Consider the following 17,936-nt stretch of genomic DNA (forward strand, 5'->3'; position numbering starts at 1 on the left):
CCTGATAAAGTATATATATATAAATACACAAGTCGAAACATAAAAATGTTTATATATGATCTACTTCTACAAAACAGAAAGGGATCTTTGCCCCTACTAAAGATGGCGGTACATGGCTTCGCCGCCTGAATGGACACTGTTACCGAGCTCTCGGTAGCGGAGTGAAGCCTCTCTGCCAGTAGTATCTTTAACCTCTGAACCTCCGAGTGTGCCAGTCCTCCGCCATATTCACTGTTGTCTTCACTGGAGGAGATAGAGAACATTTTCAGGTCCGAGAAGAAACGAAAGTGTGCTAGTTAAATTACCGAAACTGGTGCAAACTTGTCCAAAGCGCATCGTTAACACCGACGTAATGGCAAGGAAGAAAAGCAAGCAGCAAACGGTCGCCCAGAAAGAGCTTGTGCCTGGACAGCAGCAGAGCGCAGCGAAGAGCCCTGTCTCTCCCGGCGATGCAGCTGGCGGTGGCGGCGGAGATGCTGGGCTGGATAGGCTGTCCAACACCAGGGCGAACCAGGTAGCTAGCAGCAACCAGTCACCGCATCTAAGTAGGCTAGTTAGCCTTGATTTTTAGCGCCACTGCTAGTCTAAGCGCTGCGCTTTTATGTAACGGACACTATGTTCGGTAGTTGGAAGCTATTCCATACTTGTGAATAGATTTTCGTGTCATTTGATATCCATTTACATAAATAAAAAGCTCCACTTAACAAAGCGAACCCATGGGTGCTGAAGCCCATCTCCAACACCTTACAGGTGACATTGTACCTCGGACAGGTCGTCCCGTTTGCAGCCTTACAACTCTTCATCCGCCCTGCTAGCGTTAGCCACAAGGCTAATGAATGTGCTGCAAACGTGCTTCATCCACGAATGTACAGGACCGCTCAGCCAGCACAGGCTAGAGGCTAAACGGCTCCTCAAGCAGCTGAAACACACACCAGGTTAATGATCCGTGGGCTAATTCTCATAAGTCTGCCATGTTTGTGTTTGACCAGGCTCTGAGTGAGGAGCTAATGTCAGAAAGTTTCAGTGCTAACGCTCACCAGCTTATGATGCATAATGAAATCTGTATCGTTGACATTGAGAGGCTGGTGTTAAATAAGCAGGAGCTAACCTCACTCCCGCGATTAACATCTGCAGGGTTGATGCTCGGCTTTTATCACTCGCATCTGGCACATCTTACCTGCTTTTACTCGCGTATTCCTGATAAACCCGTGAATCGGTGTTTACACACATAAAAGGATCAGCTGTAATTGGTTTCTGTTTACCTGTTTTAGTTGACTGGTGATCCCAGGGTCGTTTAAACCCGTCTACATCATTTTTAATTCAGCCCCTTCTTCAGCCTGCAGGGCTTTAAGAGAACAGTATGGCTAAAACACACACACACACACACACACACACTTTATTTTCACACTATCGCATACTTTTATGTTGAAAAACCAAACAAAATAGAAGTCCACTGGCAAATGATTTGGTTTACCAGTCCTAAAATAATTGGTTGCTAGTGAAAATTCTGACGCACTACCGACACAACACCCCTCCAGACAAACTTGTGATGTTGGGCATCATGATTAAAATAGATGCTGGCTGGTGTCTGATACATTAGATACTTGTCTCATTGTCCTTGTTGTTTATTCTTACAGCCACTTTTCTTTATAAAGCAGTGCCAAAAACAGCCTGATCAAGCTTTTCAGTGTTGACCCTTAAGTGCTGCATATTGTGGCATTCAAAGACGTGTGTTTTTAAACTAATATTGCTGACCACTGCTTGCTACCTGCTGTTTGCAGTTGCATTTAAGAAGCAGGATAATTATATTAAAACATCAGTGACTGGTAGGAAAGCAGACTCTTAAATCATTGGCTTGCTGAACCAATTCCCTAAACCGAATTCTGGTTAGTGGAACGAGTAAAGAAGATGCATCAAATCATTTTTTTAAATATATATAAATGAAAAAGATCACAGCTCTGTTCTCCCTTTCCATCTAGCCCATGCACACCTGCTGTCTCCTGTGCCACCGAGAATTCAAGGACTGGGGAGCGGGTTCAGTGAACGGGATTCCCGCGGGTCACGGGACGAAGCTGGCTGACGCCGTGCCCGCACTTTCCCAGGCCTTATTGCGGGAGGCGCCGGGTCGGAAGCTGGCCGACGCGGTGCCGTCGCTGTCCCAGTCCCTGCTCGGAGAGGTGCCTCTGTGGATCTGTCAGAGTTGCTGCAAGAGCGTGGAGGAGGAGGAGAGGAGGAGCACGCAGGAGCAGCAGACATTGGTACATGTGACTCAAACAGTTTGGCTTAATGTTGTTTCTGTTGGAAATGGAAAACTGATGTAGCGTAAATCCTGCACAGAAAATGTTTTAATTCTTTTTAAGTATTTGTTTAAACAAGACTACAGGGAACATTGATTTAGTAAGATATGTTTTTGATTTATATTGAGGGGACAACAGATTTTCACTGTTACACCGGCTGTACGCTGACTACAAGTGTCATGTCTTCATTGCTGTCCCATGAAAAGATATAGGAAAATATTTACAAAATGCAGAGTGTTCTCACTTTTGTGACATACTTTCAGAACAAACGTTTTCTATGAGATACCATACAACAGGATACTCTCACAAATGTGGGCCGTTGATTGCAAACAAGATTTGTTCATTTTCACACACAAAAAGTGATTTTTCTAACAAATCTATTCAAGCCCAAGTTGTAAAAATGAGTACACCCCAATTATAGTCTTAGGAGAAAAACCACACTTAAGACTACAAAATTCTAAATTTTAACGGGCATCCAACCACGGGTGAGTCTAATGATTCATTTAAGAGGTGGCCAGCAGACAGGTGACTATAAAAGGGCATTACTTAAAGAAAAGTCCTTCCCATTTCATGCAGTCAGCAACGGCTCAACATGGAGGAGAAATGTCACAAAATCTGAGAAAGGAAATCATTTCTTTACATAACAAAGGTGAGGGCTACAAGAAGATCAGCACAGCTTTACATATCAGTCAAACTAATGTAGCAAAAGTCATCCAAAAATTTTAGAAAGATGGAAGTGCAGCCATCTTACAGAGACGTCCAGGCCGTCCATGGAAGTTAACATCTGGACAGGAGCGTCTTCTGATGAGGAGGGCTGAAGAAAATCACCCTGCAAGTTCACTGCAGTTAGCTAAAGCAGCAGAAAGCCAAGCTGGAGTGACCGTTTCCCGTGACGTCATACAGAGCACACTGCAGAGGAATGGCATGCATGGGTATCGTCCACAACGGAAGCCTCTCCTAAAGCCCATGCACAAAAAAGCACACCTAGGATTTGCTCGGGCCCATGCTGAAAGAGATGAAGCCTACTGGAACTCTATACTCTGGAGTGATGAGACAAAGATCACTGTTCTTGGAACTAATGGTTTCAAAACTGTATGGCGGGGGTGTCGAACTCAAATTCACACCGGGCAGAAAAAATGCTTAGAACCACATAAATCAAGCTCAGTTGGCTCCACTCTGATTGACTGTGACACTCACCTGTTCCAGCCAGACACCTGCACCTCTGGGGTTGGGCTGTGAGCCGAGGAAGGAGTTCATCAGTGAGACTCCGGTGTTGTTCTGTTCATCTTTATCACAGACAACAGTTGCTCACATAGATATGTGTGCAGCTGAACATGGAGAGCATTTGAGCAGCTTGACCACACAGTTGAGTCATTTGCGTCGGGGAGGAAAGATAAAACTTGCAGCTGACACAGAGTCATACTCTGACTTGAGCGTGTCGCTACACTGGAGTTAAAACAGCTCCGTCAGGAGGTTGGTTGGTGAGCTTTCTCTGTCGGCTGCAAACGGATAACTGAGCGGTTGGAATCTTCATTTCTGGGCTTCAAAGTCTGCAAATTGTTGAGGAAACTTGGCGCTGAGTGTTTTCAGTTTGTCCAAGACTGAGAAGAGTAATGCTGCTGAAGCTGATAGTAGCATGGATGCTTATGACTGTAAACAGAAAGGAGGGGGTGCTTCAACTGATGCGCTAACGGCGCAAAGCACTACTGGATTTGTAGTCGTTGACAGCAAAACCAGCCAGTGGGCCAGTTTTCAAATACATCTGATATTTGATCTTGCGGGCCAAATTTGGCCCGAGGGCCTGAGTTTGACAACTGTGTTGTATGGCGTCGTAAAGGTGAGGATTTTAAAGAGAACTGCATGGTGCCTACAGTGAAACACGGTGGTGGTAGTGTATTTATGTGGGCTGCATGAGTGCTGCTGGTGTTGGGGAGCTGCATTTCATTGACGGTATCATGACAGGGTATCCGCGGGTCCTTAAAAAGTCTTAAAACGTCTTAAATTTGCTTTTCAAAATTTAAGGCCTTAAAAATCCTTAAAAATGACAAATAATCCTTAAATGCAGTTTCCAAAGGTCTTAAATTACCAAAGACCCACTAAACAAGATTATTTTATTTCTATAAAAATTTCATGAATTTCTAGTTAGTGTTCAGCATTTTTTGTGTACGATGTTGGCGTAAGCGGAACCGTACACATTCAGCTGGTTGTGAAAGGGGGCTATTTTTAGATGAGCACATTAGCTGGTTAAGCTAGTGGGAGCTTGCGCCATGGGGAAGTTTAATGCTAACTGGATGGCTAATCCCACGTTCGCGATGTGGTTAGCACCGGTTCCAGGCAATAGCTGGAAATTATAGCTTGAATTTAATTTTTTAAATAGCTTAAATTTGGTCAGAGTGGCCTTAAAAATGTCTTTAAAAGTCTTAAATTTGGCTCCCTTAAACCTGCAGATACCCTGCATGAACTCAACAATGTACTGCTCTATACTGAAGGAGAAGATGCTGCCATCACTTTGTGCACTCGGTCGTCGTGCACTTTTCCAACATGACAATGATCCAAAACACACATCTAAAGCTGCTGTTGCACTTCTGAAGAACAGGATGAAGGTGACTGAACGACCAAATATGTCTCCTGATGTGAACCCAGTCCAACACCTGTGGGGAATTCTGCAGCAGCAAGTTGAGCACCACTCTCCATCCAGCATCCAGGCTCTAGAAGAGGTTCTTCTTGTAGAATGGAAAAAGATAGATGTTGCAATATGTCGCCAACTTGTTCATTCCACGCCTAGGAGACTTGGTGCTGTCCTTGAAAATCACGGTGGTCATACAAAATACTAGATGTAGCAGTTTTTGTTGTGGGGTGTATTTATTTTGGCTTCGACCAGTTTTAGTGAAACTGAAGATTTTGTGATCCAAGTTATATCATTAACCTTACTTTCATGGTATGGAGTTAAACAAGTGTTCAATAAAACCCAGCCTGGTGAAAAATCTGGAAATTGTTCTTTTGGTCAGTGAGCTACTGATTCAATTCATACTTTTTAAAGGAGGTGTACTCATTTATGCTGAGCACTGTATCAGCTTACTGTGAATGAGTCGTCTTCGTTTGCCATCTAGAATCTTCTGACGCTGATCCGTAACTGGCAACAGCCGACGTGAAGCACATGGATGGGAGTGAGAAAGAGATGTTTTGTTTAGAGAATGGACTACAGTTAGAAAATTTGACCACAGGATGTCATTCTTACGTAATGCACCTTTAAATGTTAAACTTTAAATAAAGAAAACAAATGATGTTTACCAGGACATTGTAAAAGTACGTTTCTCACACTTCAAATGGGTTAATGCATTTACAAGATGTTTTGCCCCAGCTTGTTGGACACCTGTAGGGTACAGCTGCTGCCAGCATACAGGCCAACAAAACAGCCAGATGATTAACTAATTGCTTAATTTTCTTTTCTTCCCATCAATCCAGGTACCATTGTCACACTCTTCCTCTTGTAAGTCCCAAAGCTGTGGGAACGGTTACCCGGAGCAAAGCACTGTGGACTGGGACCCCAGTTCCTTCCTGTCAGCTCACAAACTGTCAGGCCTCTGGAACTCGGCCCACGCCAACGGAGGGGAGCACTGCAACCACAACGCATCTTCACACTCGCAGCAAGGTGTGTTATCATACAATGAAATGACACTTGAGACGATGTCCTCTGAAATGATCACTGAGCTGTATTATGTTCTAGGCTGTTGGGAGCAGATTCATCCTTTAAAAGGTGTGAGTGTGAAATGTGGCTCAGCTTCAAGTTTATCTTCAGTTATTTTTTGACCCATGTCAAGTTATGAAGTAGACCTAACTAGTAGGCCTGTGTTTGCTTCTGGTTTGGCTAACATTCAAATTAGTGATGTATCCTGACCCCAAAATTCCACTACCTCTGCTCCGCTCCGGCACGAACTCCGCAGCAAAATCGGTCCCGTTGTAGTCAATCAGAGCTGTTCCACTACTGCGGCCGTGCTCCGGCAGTGCGCTGTTCCGCCATCCGGCAAAAATAGAATCGATCCTATTTTTGCCGGATGCTGGAGCATCTCCGCAGTCAATGGACAGGAATCACAACCGCCCAACAGGAAAGGGAGCAAGCACAACTTCCGTTATTTCACAATAAATCAATAAACAAAAAGCGTTTTTTGTTTCATATGCACAGGTTTAACAACTTTTAACAACCATCAATGGCGGCTGAAGTTTAAATGCACAAAAATAAGCCATAAATACAGTTTCTACTATCAAAGTAGTCACACTTTGTTGATCCAAACACTGCTGATCTCTACACAAATGATGGGCAGATTAAACAGTTCATTTCGATGCTTCTCCCACACAACGGGTGTTTGGATCTAACTTCCGCGTTTATTGCTCGGACTGTATCGCAAGATCTCGAAAATCCCGCGCATGCCTGTTTGCGCACCTCAGGTCTCCGCACCGGAGCGGAGCCGTTGTAGAGCGGGTACCAGTAAAAATTGAGTTCGGAAGCGAGCGGCAGCGGAAGGCGGGGGCGGACCGGAGTGGAGCGGAGCGGAGGTTGTGGAATTTTGGGGTGATTCCAGGAGAGAAAATGGAAGCATCAATATGATGCACCACCTTCTAGAATGTGCAAATTCTTTTTTGTTGCAGTTTATTTCCCAAAGAAAAACTTCTGACCTCAAGGTTTGCTTTAGGCTGCCCTGCTGTGTAAATAGGGCTGGGCAATATATCCATATGTTTATCATTTCAAACAAGAGAACTTTATATAACTAGTCAAGCTGCCATGTTGGCCCTTATAGGGAGCCTAAGGCCCAATCCCAGTACTCACACAGTGCCCTGCGGTCTTCAGCAAAGCGCACTTGGAGAAAGTGCGCAGTAGGCTTCGAGTGCGTAGTACACAAGCAAATAATTGCCGAACTGAGACAGGGAGCATCGCGTCATCGATCGCAACGCATGCTGTGATGCTGGTCGCTTTGAAACTTTTTTCGAAAACCTTTATTAACAACTTTCAAACAAACAACAAAGCAATTATTTGAAATAAATTTAACTTTATTGCTGATTTGTCTAAAACATTCAGAGCATCAACTAATCGTCCTAAAATGAACTAATTTCATTAGAAAAAACATTTTGAGAAAAGGAACTTGAGCCTTTTCTCCTGCAGCAATGACTTGTGGGTAATACCCTTGCCCGAGATCCGCATCGCTGCGGACTTGGGTGAAGTGCAGATTAGGGTGCAATGGGGGCGTGGTCAACTTCCACATTTGAGAATTGGGACACCCTACACACTCGCACCCCTGGCCGGGAACATGGAAATGAAGGGCGCAAGGGTGCAAATGTGAGTAGTTGGATTGGACATAAGTCTCCTCCCTTACCGGTCGGCTCATGGGCCCCCGGAAGAACGAAACAATGAATGCTAGTCAACGGGGCTAAAATAGCTTTTTTCTAATCCGTTTTGCCTTACGCCCTGGATCACGCATATGTTGTACTGCAGTTTAAATGAAAAGTATTGATGGGTGTTTTGACGACGCCTGTCACGTACTTTAAGATTTATCAACTTGTAAAAGTTCATAATTAACATGACTACACACCAGAAATCGGCACATCACCCCATAATCTCCTGTCCCCTATCGTAGCTGCTACTTGCCACATAACCAGATTTATGGTGGTTCTTTTCTCCTGAAGGAGGGGTTTGAAGTTCGCTGAACTTATAGCCATTTCCCTGTTTTTTTCTGTCTGGTTTGATGACGTCACTTTGGTGATGCGCATTTGTGGTCCTGGACTTATTGTCACACAAAACCTAAAATAGAGTTTTCCCCGTTCGAAAATAAGTGTGTTCTTGTTTTCAAAATTTGTCTTTAAAATTCACGGACATCATATGTGAAATCCATGGCACAAAACAAACTGAATTAGAAAATAATGTTTTTAGCCCCGTTGACTTGCATTCATTTTTTTTTTGTTCTTCCGGGGACCCGTGGTCCGGAAGTAGATGGGCGTGACCTAGGCTCCCTAAAAAGAATAACACCATGAATGCACACAGACAGCTGGTGTGATCAGCTCTGAAAGCATTGATCATAATTTGCAGATCACGTTTAATTTTCCCGGAGATCGGCCGCGGATTCCTCTTCCGGTCGACATTCTAGGAATCGAAATAAAAAACTTTGAACAATTCCGGGAAAAACTAACAGTTGGAACCGGTTCCAGTCGATGCTCGATGCCCAACCCTACCTGTGGAACATTTTAGACATGTCAAGCTCTCAACTGAGATGGATGGAGACTCGAGGTCCAGTTTACATTAAGAACAGTTACAAGTACAGTATAAAAACGAACCATGCGGAACACAAAGATATAGACCTACCGGTGTTATCAGACAGCTTTACCGGCTCATGCTCGTACTGACAGAGAATGGGCATTAGGGTTAATGTTTGACAAGAATCAATACATGTTGTGCGTTTATTCTGCTGATGAATTTATGTATACCATTTGTCAAGACTCCATTTTTGGTTCTTTTTAAAACACAGGAAAGGTTTTCTCTTTACCTTGCTGACAGTTTCGTTTGCCGACTGCAAAACATCCTCAGAGTAGGAAGTGACACCACCATCAGCGTCAGCTCTGAGGACGTTTTGCAGTCGGCAAACGAAACTGTCAGCAAGGTAAAGAGAAAACCTTTCCTGTGTTTTAAAAAGAACCAAAAATGGAATTAGAAACCAGACCCAGTAAGAACATACCAAAGACATTTGTCAAGACTGTTTGGAGGGTGTTAACTTGTAAATATTTTACAGAAAGAAAAATATCGAGATGTTTATCGGAATTCAGCTAAAAGATATTGAGATAGAAGTTTTGGTCCATATCGCCCAGCCTTATGTGTAAATTTGAAATTCGGTTTTAAACCAGACCATAGAAAAAGTCAAAGCAGCCATCCTTGTTTTGACTCAACAAAAGGCATAATTATTTAGGTTGTAGATGTTTTTAATGTTTGTTCCTTACTCTAAGAAGTGAAAAATACATTTTATCCGGTTTTAAATGTCTCCGTCTACAGGTAGCACAGGTGGAATGACCTGTCATGAGAAAAGAGGACTTCATGAAGCGCCTGGGAAATCTGCGAAAACGTCGGGACCCAAAGCCTGTCCCTACAGTCACCCGTCGTCCCAGAATTCCAGTGGATCTTCCTCCACTGGGAACTCTCTGTCTACCTCTGCAGACCTTTGTAAGACCACTCCCAAGCACTTCAAGACCATGTGTCGTCGACCAACCCCACCAGGTCATTATCTTCCCTGTTCTTTTTACTTTAAACAGATCTCTGATATGTCTGAAGGAAACCATGTAAACAACATCATCTGGCTTATTTAGTTAACATCAGTAACCAGGTACTCAAGATGGAAATTAGGACCTATCGTTTTAGGATTGAAACTGCAGCTTCAGGCAACCGCAATCCGCACCGTCACATATAAACTGTAATGTACCGCACTTGAAGTGGAGGAAAAGTTACAGGTCCCCTCGACCACCACCCTTCATCATCAATAGCTTTATTAAGTCTTCATTTACTGTGGATGTTCTCTAGCTAATAAGTCATTGTGATGCTACAGGTGCAGGTCGAGCCTTGTGCATCCCTAACCTTTTTTTAGCTGATGCAGATTTTTACAGAATTTTGTTGCCGATGGCTAAAACGTACGTGTGTGTGTGTGTGTGTGTACACACACACACGTTCTAGCAGCACACAACTGAACACACACTGTGTGCAGTTTAAATTTAATAAGTCAATAAATCTCTTAATATTTACTGAACTTTGTTGAATAAAACAAACTTAAAACAATAACGATGTGCAAGCAGTTTCAGAAGAGCAATAGAATATCAATAGAAACTGCATTATCATATGTTTTTGCTGTGTTGTGAGATTTATTATATGATTATTATTGTTATTATTATATTTATTTACTTAAAGGGTCATTATGGAAGTCTGACAGCCAAAACATGTATAGAAATAATACATTTCTTCTTCATACATTGTCCTGCAGTGCCCTGGTCCTGTAGAATGAGCCCTGGCATTTTTACTGTGATTGCCTGTTTTTCTGTAAAATCACAGAAAAAGAGAGTTGCTCGGGTCGAGCAGGCTGCTTCATGCGCATTCAGGGTCTAAAATTAACACTCGCCAAATGTGAGCAAATTGCTCCTTTTGGCGAATAAATTTTTGAGCTCTATCTGCCACATAGCAAGCAAATATTTGCACCAAATTAGTTGTGTTTATCAGTCATCTTCCATGGATTTCTGATACTCCTCCCGCCTGCATGCAACGTACACAAACATACGCGAAACGTGAACGCCGCATCCAACTCCGTCTATCCCATTCAGGCAGTTTATCAAGTTAGCAGTTAGCTTCGTGTTAAAACTAGCGGTGAAATGTGGTGGTTTTTAACTGGAGTCAGCCAGCCTTCCAAAAGAAAACTCGTCAAACTGGAAGAATAACCACCAGGACCAGTGGCAACCCGAAGATTTTGTGAAAAGTGGCGAACTGGAGATGGCGGAGTCGTGAGACAATGGCTACATTATGATGGCCACGCAGATGTGTCATGAGATTTGAAGCGTTGCTGCCTTTCACAGACACTTTTTCTGCACGTGCTGCAAACAGGATAGCCGTCTTCTATCAACTGTCCCTCGGCATTCTTCAAATATCCAAAAAATGCCCATACTTCCAACTTTGTCTTCTTTGAGTGATAATAAATGGCCTGAGCGCTGCCGTCTCCTCCTTTGGCCATTATTTCAGCTTTAGCTTCAAGAAAGTTTTGGTCGTAAACAACAAAGTGCGCATGTGCCACCGGCAACTTCAGCAGATGATACGGTGGCTGGTAAGGGTCACTGCGCCTACACCGCAGCCACGGTAATCCACCGAGATAATATATATTTTTTAAAAACAAGACGGTTATTATTGTCAACTTCTTTACCGGGGTTTACCGCTACACCGGTTACCGTGACAACCCTAGCCCTGACACACTTTCAGATATTCTCATGGTGCAGCTGTGTTCTCCAGAGATCAAGGACTATGACCCAAATGAGGCTGTAATGCTTTGGCACAAAGACAGTGTCAGAAGCAGGAGGCCAGACTTCATGGACAGAGAAAACAAGGAGTCTGACTAGATTTCAATGAAAGAGTTCATAAAAACATCTCTAAAAATAAAAAAAATAAATAGTAAAAATGACAAAAGAGTTGTTTTTCTTATTAATTGATGTTTTAATTATTTTGTCACTATGTTTGGAATCAACATAATATAGAATAACGTGCTTTAGGTAGATCTAAATCATTTAGAACTTTGGCCGGTAAAAAATATGCTTGGCCGGTAGATTTTCATCATCTACCAGCAAACTTGGCCGGTGAGTAAAAAAATTTATTTCGGACTCTGTGCACGTTCACGCTCAGGCATAGCCCTCCGAACCGTTCTTTGAACGTTGTTTCAGCTGTCATCAAGGATATAAATGTTACAGATACAGAAGACGCCACTGGCGCTTTAGCTTGCCTAGTAAGACTTCGGGCTTTCGTGCAGAAGACCCGGGTTCGATTCTGGTTGTGATCATAGTTATTTTAGTTTCATTTTTTACATTAATGATACACTTTTTTTTACAGTAAGATGCTCAAATTTTTATTTGAGACTCGCCGAATGGCATTGCATTCACAGATAAAAAAGATGTGGGTTCAACTTTCATTTTGGAAGAATTTTTCAAGCAAGGGAAGGGAATGATCTGAGCATGCAGGAGAACTGACCCATCTTAAACCTTTGTCGGCTGTGCTGAAGAGAAAGGTACAGAACCACATTATTTAATTAATTAGCTGCGCATTCTCCTGTCCTCTGTCCTCCGGGCCACACACACACACACACACACACACACACACACACACACACACACACAAGGGACTGTCTCAGCTGTTATTTTCATTAAGGAGTGTGCACGTACAGCATGCGTGCGCCTCATGCACAAGCCTCCTATTGAAGCTGTCGTTACGCTTTTGGCCTGAGGGGGCAATCGCGAGCATAAAAATTCAAAACTCCGTAAAGTCCCTTTAATATCTGTAGCAGCTCTTATTGAGCAGAACCAAGTGTCATCACAAGCTGCTGATCTAGCATGATGCTCTTTATTATTTTATGGGTTACAGACGAGTGTTGCGTTTGACTGTTGTGTTGATGCTCCGTGTTTTTATTTCTGCAGCGAGCCTTAACTCACCTCACTCCACCCAGAGATTCTTCTTTAAAACTCGTACTAAATCTACTGTCTTGGCGCATTTTACTGAGCTTCCTCCGCACCATATTTTCGTGGTAGGATATAAACTTTACAGCACTGTAACTGAGTAAAAGTTCAGCAGATATGTTTGTTTACATTATTGCTGCCTACAGTGTGAGGGAAAAGAAGGGAGGGGGCGATGCAATGCTGCATTCAGGGTATCTCTAGGCTCCACAGTAGCAGCGACGGACAGCTGGTTTGACCGGCTCTCAGAGGCCTTAATCAGAATTTGCAGATCACATTTTTGATCATCAAATAAAAACTTAAAACTTTGAACTATTCCGGGAAAAACGAACAGTTAGTCCTGGTTCCAATCAATGCCCAACTAATGTTTTGCAATTTTTAATCTTTCGTTTATGCCTTCATGACTTGATTTTACTAACAAACCCCAGTAAATTTAATCACGCCGGTGCTTGCGAGTGCTAAACAAACTAGCATCTGAAGCTAACATGTTTCATTCCTAGTACTAGAATGCTAAACGGGTTACGTGACGAGTTTGATGACCACTCGATAAATACATTTTAAAAGCTAATCAACACTGCATGTTCTTTCTTGTAAAGATGAGGAAAGAAATCTTACCGTTTATAGGTGAGCTGAAGCACAGCGCTGTTGAGTGGGCTGGCTCACGGTGTGTTGGGGTCATTCGGGTCCTTTCTTCTGTCTAGTAGTGGCGACAGTTGGCCAAACAGGTGCCTGATTTTTATTTTGTGTATCAGCTTTTAAAAATAATTTTGGCAGTTGGCCAAAATAGAACAATTTGAGTATATCGGCCAGATTTATCGACTGATATATCAGCCGGCCTCTAATAACAGATTTACTGTTTACTTAAAGTAACAGTCCTGTTATTTCCAGCAACTGTTTAATTTTCAACTAAAACAGCACCAGGAGGAGATCCACTACAGGCAAGAAAACCAGAGCTCATTTGAAATCAAAGCATTTTTTTTCTAAATTAACGGTTTAAAATTCTGTAAGGGAGTCCCAGAATGCATTTCTTTTAATATCTTCTATTATCCAGGTGAAGCCTTTCATCCCAACGATCACCATCAACACACAGACTTGTCGGTTCCCCCCAACAGTCCCACGGGCCTTTCGTCGCAGCATTCCTCCCTCCTGCCTCCAAAGCCGAACTCTGGGCAGCATGGTCACGTAACCTCCTCCTCCTCTTCTGCCACCTCCTCCTCCTGTGGTGCTGCTGTGGCAGCTCATGCTTCTTTCTCGCCGCTGGTACCAAACCTCCACAGCCCCGCAGCCAAACTCAGCTCACCGAGTCCAGACAGCCCAACATCTGTCCATAAGCCCAGCCCGTGCAAAAACTCCCACATTCCTGCTGTGAACATGCAACACAACAGAGTGGGAACGTCTCTAATGGGCTGCAGCCACTCCTGTAACGGACACAGCCAAGGAAATGTGGCCAATTCGAATTTGGGACATTTAACAGCTGGAGCCTGCAGGTCAGTGCTGATGCCTCAGTGAGGCTTTTGTCAATCCTTTGAAAACATCTGAGGGTTAATCTTGAGAAAAATCTGTTCTTTCTCTGCAGGGATCAGGCGTGTAAGGGACATAAAGTGACAAACGGGATGCTGTGTCACCCTTCATCTGAGCTGGAGGAGGGGGAGGATGAAGACAGCAGCTCTGAAAGGAGCTCCTGCGCCTCCTCGTCCACCAACCAGAAGGACGGGAAGTACTGCGACTGCTGCTACTGCGAATTCTTCGGACACAATGCGGTACTTTTTGTTTTCAAAAGCAGTCTTAAGTTAACAAACCCATGGGTAAAACTGGACTTAGCTGTTAAGTGTTGACTGTTTACAGCCTCCAGCTGCACCGACTAGCCGAAACTACGCCGAGATCCGAGAGAAGCTTCGCTCGCGTCTGACCCGGCGTAAAGAGGAGCTGCCTCAGCGCCAAGACTCAGAACTGATGGCGTCTGGTGCCATTGACAACAGGGACGTGGACGAGCTGCTAGACTTCATCAACAGCTCCGAGCCCAAACCTGTCAACAGTGCCAAAGCTGCCAAACGAGCTCGACACAAACAGAAGAAGAAGGTCGGTAAAAGATCAAGAGGTTGCTAAATGTAGAAAAATTAGCTTAAATCTAAAAGCTCATGATTTTAAAACGGCTGTTAAACTGCAAACAGATGGAAGTCTTTGATGCTGCAGGAATACACTCATCACTAGGGCTAGGCAATAAAAAGAAAATGTATCATTATCGAAATTTTCTGACTCTTATCGAGATAATTTTTCTCATGTCAATGAAGTTGATATAACAAAATAAAAAGATGTGTGTGGATTTGCAACGTTCATGTCCCTTTAAGAAGCTGTACCACTTTGGGTCGTGTAAAAATGAGACTCATTGTAATACATGTGACAGCCCCATCTAGTGGACAATGTTGGTTTCTGCGCATAACTGTAGTCATCGTCCATTTATCGTTATCGAGGTGAAATCCTCAATATATCGTGATATTGATTTTAGGCCACATCGCCCAGCCCGACTCTTCACATGAACATAACCTTTAGATATTGTTTTCACTCATTTCTGTATGGGTTTGTAACATTTCTCACTCTGTTTCTGAATATGTGCCCTTCCTGTTGCAGGAAAAAGCTCAGCAGAACAACTTGGGCGCTGCAGGCAGTGAAGCCCAGACCAGTCCTGCTGACGACACAGTGGACGAGCCCATTCCCGATGGTCCAGAAGCCAGCCGGCTCCTCGACTGGCCTCAGCTGGAGCTTGAACGGGTCAACAGTTTCCTCACGAGTCGACTAGAAGAGATCAAGAACACCATCAAAGACTCGATCCGGGCCTCATTTAGCATGTACGACCTCAATCTGGACGTCAATGATTTCCCAAAAAAGGCAGCCACGTTGGAGGGGAACCATTTACTGTCCCACCTTAATGGTTCCTCTGACATGCAGCAGATAGACCTGGACCTCTCTCCTCTTTCTCTAGGAACCTTTAAAAACCACCTGGACTTGGTTAATGGATGGGAGGACACAAACGTTGCCCCACCCGCAAACTCGGTCACCAACACTTCATTGGGGCTCAATGCTGCCTCTAAGGACACCCAGCGGTTGCACACTACTAGCGGACTCTCAAAGCTCATAAGAGCTCACTCTCCTGAACAATGCACTTCCACTGGACCTGACAGTTTGCTGCAGGTGCCAGCTCAAACAACAGCTAAAACAAAGGAGGATACCACCGATCCCAAGAGCGCAGCAGCTGGGAATGGTGGTGCAAAGTCAAAGAAGACTAAAAAGCAGCAGAGACAGGAGCAAACTGTGTTAGAGCAGAATTCAAACAAACTGACCAAAGCCGCCTCTGTAAACGAAGCACAGAAAGCCAATGAGTCTAAAGAAGGGGCATCTAATAACTTGAAGTCTGGAAACAAACAACCTCAGATTTCTGCAGACAGCCAGAGGAACGGGCCTAAGAAAACTGAGGAGGTCAGATCATCCAAACAGGCAACACACGCAGCAAATGGGGCCTCCTCTGGTGTGCAAAGAGGAAAATTTGATACAGAGACCCGAGGAGGAGGAGGCGGTAGTCGGTTTGAGCAGGAATCAGAAAGCAAAGCTCATCCCAGCGTTCCTGCAAACGAACCTCACCAGCAGCAGTCCAAGGGGAAAAACAAGAAGAACAGGAATAAGGGAGAAAAGTCCAGCAGTGCTATTGGTATGAAAATGTTTCTATCATGCAGTGTTGTTTTCGATAACGATGACAAATAGACTTTGTTGACACCCCCTTTTTTTTTTTAACAAAAACGACATGCTAATGAGCAAAAAATAGTTATTTGGTGATCAAAACATGACGACATGCAGGAGTTTTTGTTGACGAGTCTAAAAGAAAAACTGTTAAAATCACTTTTCTGCCTGTCTCACAAAAGCCAGAAGTAACCGTGCTGCTGTGGTCTCTGACCCAGCAGCAACGTGCGCTCTGCTCAGCCCTTCCCTGCCGTGGGAACGCACGACGCTCAGCCGCTCACTGCCACTTATCGAGGATGTAAATAATTAAAATTACGAGTGACGAGGCTACTTTTAAAAGTATTCTTTATATTAAGATGTTTCTTATCTGTGTTCCTGAAAAAGTCCTGATTTTGAGCAGAAAGGAAATGTTAACACATTTAAGACAAATGTGTCAGGATTGTTTTCTCTGCTCCCTTGTTCCTAAAATCAGCTCAGATTCCTGCTCTTTAAACCAACAACTTAACAGTTGAAGCACATCTAAATGTTTACGAGCAGAAAAGAGCAGAACTGGGTTATTTATATTAATTCTGTGGGGTCGTTAAAACTCGCAACACTGCACAGATCTGCAACAATAAATGATAAACCGTAAAATGATGCCAGTCTGGAGGTTGTTGTTTTACACCTGGGGCAGCTAAGCCTGTGTCCCATAGCCCTATAATAAATGATGTTGGAATGAAACTAACGTCTGACGTATAAATTCATTTGTTAAAAACAAACTGTTTCATTTGTTGTAAAATAGAAAAAAAAAATTTGGTCATCAAAACCCTTTTTGAATTTAAGTCGACTGAAACTGATGAAGACTAAAACTAATAAGCCCGTCAAAAACAACACTACTGTTATAAACAAGTTTTTTGCTCTGGTCAGTTTGTTTAATGCTGAAACGGTAAAGTTTCATTAGAGAGAATGTGAGTGTCCTTAACACCAGCTACTCTGCAGTGACTGTGTGGAATGCAGCAGATTTGATGGAAGCGTTTTGCTCTCATACTTCTCCCATCTCATGGGGAGTGTTGCAAAGCAATTCCCCACCAGGACAGCAGAGGGCATAGCACAGTTCTGTGGTGTCCTGTCATGTATCCGGTCCAAGATAGTGTGTTTATATTGTGTTTTTTTGTATATAAGAGACTTTTTAACACGGACAAAATTGTCTCTCATTCTCCTCCACCTCTTCATGCGCTTGCCACCTCTAAACCCACGTTTCTGCCCACAGATAAAATGCTTGCTGCTTATCTTTTCACTCATCCAGTCACAGGGAATTAAACGTTCATATTTTAGTGTTTTTTCACGAGGTATTCTTCAAGATCCTCCGTGTCTGCCGCTAGTTATCTTCGGCTCTCTATGTTTTTGAGGGCGCAATGGCGGCGGTGTAGACGACAGTGGCGTCCTGACCAATCACATGCTTGCGTTCTCTGTCTCGACGGACGGATGTTTAAAAAAGTAGTCTTGACTCCGTACGTACTTGCGTGCCTGCCGGGACCCTACGCAAGGACGGATAATGGCGTTGCGTGTCTCCGCACTGACGCGGACGGAGAAGCATGACTCAGGCTCAACTCTTATCTTTCTTAAACATAACTTAAAACTCTGAGGATAGGGAGATGTGCATGGCTTCACAAAATCCTAGTAGTTTTCATTTTAATTTAA

General features: G+C 43.6%; 1 protein-coding gene across 1 annotated transcript in view; it reads left to right on the forward strand.

Moving 5' to 3' along the window:
• Positions 1-216: 216 nt before the first annotated feature.
• fam193b (family with sequence similarity 193 member B) overlaps positions 217-17,936 on the forward strand; it is a 42,547-nt gene continuing 24,827 nt past the window's right edge. Inside the window, exons 1-8 of the mRNA XM_015971753.3 lie at positions 217-514; positions 1,980-2,258; positions 5,763-5,949; positions 9,331-9,552; positions 13,576-14,011; positions 14,101-14,284; positions 14,370-14,603; positions 15,153-16,227. Of these exons, the coding sequence (XP_015827239.3) occupies positions 353-514; positions 1,980-2,258; positions 5,763-5,949; positions 9,331-9,552; positions 13,576-14,011; positions 14,101-14,284; positions 14,370-14,603; positions 15,153-16,227 (2,779 nt within the window). The 5' untranslated portion in view covers positions 217-352. The remainder of the gene's footprint in view (positions 515-1,979; positions 2,259-5,762; positions 5,950-9,330; positions 9,553-13,575; positions 14,012-14,100; positions 14,285-14,369; positions 14,604-15,152; positions 16,228-17,936) is intronic.

This window comes from Nothobranchius furzeri, chromosome 1, assembly GCF_043380555.1.
Source record: "Nothobranchius furzeri strain GRZ-AD chromosome 1, NfurGRZ-RIMD1, whole genome shotgun sequence".
In the NCBI taxonomy this organism is placed as follows: domain Eukaryota; kingdom Metazoa; phylum Chordata; class Actinopteri; order Cyprinodontiformes; family Nothobranchiidae; genus Nothobranchius; species Nothobranchius furzeri.